This window comes from Crocuta crocuta, unplaced genomic scaffold (assembly GCF_008692635.1).
Source record: "Crocuta crocuta isolate KB4526 unplaced genomic scaffold, BGI_CrCroc_1.0 scaffold84, whole genome shotgun sequence".
Classification (NCBI taxonomy): Eukaryota; Metazoa; Chordata; class Mammalia; order Carnivora; family Hyaenidae; genus Crocuta; species Crocuta crocuta.
The window spans coordinates 7,744,565-7,750,564 of NW_027530213.1; the positions used below are offsets into that span (position 1 = coordinate 7,744,565).

General features: G+C 38.2%; 1 protein-coding gene across 7 annotated transcripts in view; it reads left to right on the top strand.

Moving 5' to 3' along the window:
- The window catches only part of SYNJ1 (synaptojanin 1), an 86,401-nt gene extending 81,264 nt beyond the window's left edge, over window positions 1–5,137 (top strand). For 5 of the 7 annotated variants that reach the window (XM_077765511.1, XM_077765512.1, XM_077765513.1 and 2 more), the window contains one exon: window positions 2,158–5,137. In XM_077765511.1, the coding sequence (XP_077621637.1) occupies window positions 2,158–2,961 (804 nt within the window). In that variant the 3' untranslated portion in view covers window positions 2,962–5,137. The remainder of the gene's footprint in view (window positions 1–2,157) is intronic. The other 2 variants (XM_077765516.1, XM_077765517.1) reach the window with 1 other exon arrangement.
- The last annotated feature ends 863 nt before the right edge of the window (window positions 5,138–6,000 follow it).

The window sequence follows — 6,000 nt, forward strand, 5'->3', positions numbered from 1 at the left end:
CTGGGTCTTGGTTTTAATGATGGCGGAATTACATAACTACAAAATTCAACTTCTTTTCTTAGGTTTCTTTTGGGAAATTTTTTTCAAATCATTTTAGTAACAAGATTATTTTTGGTAAGGGAGAACTTTTAGAAAGATAAAAGTTAATATTATAATAGGATTATTTAAATGTCCTTCCAACACCTCTCACCCTTTTTCATATTAATTCATCACAAATCCTGCTAAGATTATAAACCCATTCTAGCATAATGAATGATGGTGTGGCTTTCATTCTCATTTCAAATCTGGGGAGACTGCTCCTGCTTCTATCAAATTAATGCTTGAAAACAAATTTTTTAATATATGAAAATAAAGAAATTTATTTAAACATAAAGCATTTATTTGCCAAGGGCCTGCTATCCTAAGCTTTGCAGAGCATAAAATTCTCCTTCGCTGTAATGTCTGTGCTGTGAACTGCCCCATGTGCCATGGGAGAATTGGGTCACAGAGCCAATTAGATACTCCCATTTGCTGCTTTAGTAAATAATGCAGAGATGATTTCTCATATAGAGTTAACTAATTTCTTAATGTCTGTAATAGATTTGTCTCTCAGGCAGATTTCCATAAACATAGCTACTTACCTTTAATACACTTAGAATACAGTTATGAGTCTGTTATGTGTGAACTCTTTTATACAAATTTATTGTCTTAGTTGTTTGAAGAAAAATACACTTCTTTATTCAGTTAGGAAGTATATTCTGGAAAATTGACTAAAACAGTCAGATACTTGAAAGTTGCTCACTTAATGAAGTTATTCATCATTTTCTTATGCAAATGAATAGCCTTCCCTGTTGTGAAAGTAGCAAGTTACTGTTTCATAAAATGGAATTATGTTTTTTGGGGGGAACCGCTGTTCTTTTTTTCAACACAGTTCATGAGCATGTAGTTATTTCGCTCTCAAAACTATCTAAGTTTATTTTGGGTAGTGCTCCATTTTGTTACATTGCAGGTCTTGAGCCAAAATGCTCCCTCCCCTTTCCTTTTCAACCAAAAGTTTGTCTTCTTATCTTTAAATTTGGCATCAATATCCAAGTCATCTATTTAGTGTCAATAATTATGTACAGTTTTTTTTTTTTTTTTTAACTAAAATGAAGTATCTGATGAGCTAATTTTGCTCCTAAGGCCAGGGTTCTCTTCCCCATAAGAGAAGTTGGTTTTAGCTCTGTCCCATAGTCATGCCCTCTCCCAGCTGGCTTCCTTGTGAATTAGGCCTAGAGCGCACACTTTTCATTCCCATAAAGTAATTCAGAACACTCTTCCTACCAGTTCACAGCCAACTTTGCCACATGGAAAGAACGGTGGACCACTCATCTTGGTTTTAGGATTAATATACCAGATAGAAAATAGGATTCCACCCCCACCCCGCGGTTTTAAACAATCATTGCATATGGTTATCAATAAGCATATCTGTTTTGAAACGCTTTTTCACAAGATGAGGAAGGTCCGTTAAGGAATATTGTCACGTTATTAGCAGCATTTGGTCTACAGAGGAGAACTTAAAGGCAAAAAATGCTCTGAAAATTCATTTTTCCAAGTAGAAAAGGAAGAGATGCATTGTCTTTAGCTTATGAATATAAATATACTGATAAAATCAATTTCCAATCATGACGTTGAATGTCCATAGTAACATTGACTTTAAATAAAAATATATTTAAAAGAACAGTGAAACCACAGCATCATCATGATAGGTGTTGGAAGTTAAATATATAGATTTAGCACAAGTTCTAAATACGGGTTTCTTAATTTCGTGCTAACATTTGCTAAAACCGGGCATGTACAAAAGTCATTTGCTAATTTCTGTACAATTCTCCATTTTACATCCTATTAGAACTTGCATGAATGAAACAAACTCTACTTCATTTCTTTGGGGTTTAAACAAATGTATTTAATAAAGGGGGTTATTCAGTAGGGAGATTTTATAGAATAAGGTTTTAGTTGTCTTATCTTCCTTAAACTACCAGGGGACAAACTATACAAAGCTGTTTTTTAAGTTTCAAATTTGCATCCTTGCCGCCACCTCCCCTCAATGAATAATTGAGACAGGAAGAAGCATAGAGGGGTTGTTAAAAGTAATATATTACCTTTTTTTTGCTGATTATTGAGTGCTCTCTTTTTCAGGTGAAAACAAATGGAGTCTCGGCTGTCAGACTGGAATCACCCTTAAAGAGTGACCCATTTGAAGATCTGTCATTCAATCTGCTTGCTGTATCAAAGGCTCAGTTATCCACTCAAACGTCATCTGCTCCAGCTCCAAACCCAATGGGGTTGATTCAGTTGCCTTCTGCAACACAAAATAACATGAATACTTTGAGTTCTATAGCTTGCATGCCTCCAATTCCAGCCCGGAGTAAATCCCAGGAGAATATGCGATATTCTCCAAACCCATTTATTACTAGCTTGACCAGCACAAATCCGTTTACCGACAGGACTGCAGCTCCTGGAAACCCATTTAGAGCCGAGTCTCAAGAATCGGAGGCAACTTCATGGTTCTCCAGAGACGAGCCTCTTGCTAACAGTCCTTTCCCTTCTCTGAGGCCTCTTGGTCATGACAATAGCAAGACTTCATCTTCCTTTGATGGTTTCAAGGACAGTTTTGATCTGCAGGGCCAGTCTACGGCAAAAATCAGCACCCCGAAAGGATGGGTAACCTTCGAGGAAGAAGAGGACTTTGGTGTGAAAGGGAAGTCAAAGTCCGCTTGTCCAGACTTACTGAATAATCAGCCAAGTTTGCTCTCTGGCTCCAATGTGACCTTTGATGATGACTGGAATAAAGGTACGAGTGTTCCTTTCTGTGTGATGCCATCAAGACGGCCACCTCCACCTCCTGTCTCTCAGCCCCCATCTGCCACAACCACTTCAGTAGCTCCTTTCACAACCTTGTCATCGAAGGCGTCACCCACACTAGACTTTACAGAAAGATAAGGTTATGCAATAGAAAACAGTGTTGTTGTTTTTAGTTTGGGCAGGTGAGAGCCAAAAGAATCGGGCATTAGTTACTCATAATGTGCAATATGGAATTGTTACGTGCACTGATGTTGTCACGAAATACCACTATTTAATGTGTACAAAGTTGGCATATGTGTATATTGGAAATAAGGAAAAAGTCCTTCTCATTATTAACTGGAGTTTTGGTGTGTTTCTGTTTGGATAAATGAGAGAGAGAAGTAGCCCTAAACAGTGCTCAAAACTACTTTAGACAATAGTCCTTATTCAGAAATGCTTTGTCCGTCTTCTCTGAAGAATCTCAAAAAGCCCAAACAACTTGTAGCTGACACTACTGCCAGCCCTCTCATACTTGTGAACAATTGGGGTTTCCAGGTATTTACCAAAGAGCTATCAAAGTTAGACTGAGACCATTTTGAAAGGCATGGCTTTAAAAAAAGAAAAAAAAAGAAAGCATGTGTACACACACACATATATATACACTTCCCTATTTGGAAACCTTAGAACTCAGACAATATTTACCTAAACGTTCTAACAGAGTTATTTTTTTCAGTATTTCATTACCAAAAGGATGGCTATATGCAAAATTTGGACAGTTCATTAATTTTCTTTCCCCAAACGAGAATCTCACTACAGAACCAGATTTTCCTACCATTCCACACATAACTCGCATCTTTGTTACTTTGCACTCCAGCACCTCCTTACGCTTTTCTCTGGGAGGAGGGTCTTGCCGCCGGAAGCAGCCTATTTTGTGGTCACGGTCATGTGGACGGACACTCCGGCCCACACAAAAAAGCACTATGGCCTTATCTGTCAGGAAGGCACATACCTCCAAGTTCAATGAGAAGTATATACAGTGCAGTGCACTCCCCCCTCTCTGCACTAAGGTGTATGTTACCTACTTCCCCCACCCCCCACTTTCCCTTTGCTGCTTTTGCTCTGGAACTTCCTAGCAGGGAAGGCAGCCGTCCTCAGAATCCTTGGAATTGGGGATCTACTCAGCGTGTGTGCTCTGTCCCCCGTCAGAGGCTACGCAACCCATCTGTGAAGCTGCTTTACATTTTCAGAAGCTGCCCCTCAAAGTAGCTGTGGATTTTGTCTCCTGCACTGCCGGTACGCAACTGATCCTGCTCTTATTTTATGAAGTTCACAGAATTTTTACACAGTGTAGTATTTTGATGTCATTACATAATCCCAAACAGAAAACTCCGTGAGCGATGTTTTGTTGTCAGCTTAAGTTAAAGTCATCCTTACCTGACTGATACTAACGTTCCGTTTGTAGGAAGAGTTATAGATGTCCACCTAAATTCCATTGTCCACATTTAGCCTTTAAAGATGTGCATTGGGGGAATATCAGAAAATAGAGTTCATGGCTAAGATTATGTAACATGGAAAAGCACAGCAAACTGCATTGCACTTAAGGCAAATCTAGTAGGAAAAAAAGCACTTTTCTAAATGGTCAAATGTTATCAAAATACTATATTTATAGAAGTAATCCTCTCTCTGTTAACAGCCAGGATTTGCTGTCAGAACTAACTCTTGTGAGTTTTATATTGTGCTTTTTGGGGGTTCTAATCATTTCAGCGGTAGTATATTTTAAACAGCAGTATTCCTATAAGCAGTGTGCTTCAGAATGTGAATTAACTTGTTGAAACTGTGGCTTTAACATCTAGGTGTTAGTGTGTATGGTATTTGCTCTCCATTAGCAAAAAGAATTCATTATAAACCACTAGTGCAGATTGCAGTTCTGTGAGCAATGTTTCCTATTGAATATAAACTACTGTCTAAAATATACGTATCATGCAGCAGCTCAGCCTTTATCAGGAAAGATATATTTGGCAAGTTGCTGAAAGGGCACAGAGTTAGGAAAGCTAAAGGTATGCTGCCAATAACTAGCCATTATTCTGTGTTATTAAAATATTTACCAGTTCTGTTAAAAGCAGAGCAGAAATTAGACACTAAGGATCTCTTTGTGAATTCCTTGTTCTCTATAGTAGATTGCTGTTTATATGTAAGAATTTTATTGCTTATGTGGCATACAATATTTATAACTATATACTTTATAGAAGTACAGTATTACAGTCAGTGGTATACAGACATTCTGTACATATCTGTGAAATGTGCTGTCATATGAAATAAATATGCCCGTCTTTACCATGTTGACTACTTTGCTCAAGAGGGAAGAATTTTTCTCAGCCATTTTCCTTGAACTTTACATATGCAAGGGTAATGACCTTTGGGGACCAACTGTCAAATCGGGTATTTTTGTATTTTTTTAAGTTTATTTATTTTGAGAAGAGCGAGAGACCGGGGCAGAGCACACGAGCAGGGGAAGGGTCAGAGAGAGGGAGAGAGAGATTCCCAAGCCCGTTCCGCACTGTTACCACAGAGCTCGACACAGGGCTCAAACCCAGGAACCGTAAGATCGTGACATGAGCCAAAGTCAAGAGCTGGATGCTTAACCAATTGAGGTGCCCTTCAGATCAGGTATTTTAATTCAAGACCTTACTTCATCCGTTTTACTTCTCCATATAATAATCTAAAAGTAAGAGGAAATTCTAAGATTACAAATCCTCATTAAGAAGAGAGGCCCTCATTCAGAGTCTTGCTGGCTGGAAAATAATGCATGAAGCATGAATGATGATTTTCTAACCCACAGCAAAAGAAACAAGTTGGGGTAGAAGGGAAAGAGTCACAAGGACAGCCATACACCAGAGACTGGCTAAAAAGGCCCAAGTACAAGGCCAAGCCTAGTAGTGCCTCTGAGTATTGCCTTTTTTCACTCCTGTCGGATTGCTATTCAGAACAGTAACTTTGATTCTTAAATCGCTGAATTAATGTCCGATATAATTTTAGAAAAATATATAGAAAATATGCAGAAAATATATAGAATTCATTGACACAGAATAATAAAGAAGCTTTTGATTTAATGATTGAGATACATATACAGTTGTAAGAAATAATAAAGACCCCAAGTACCCTTTACCCAGCCCCCCCCCCCAGTGGTAACATTTTACA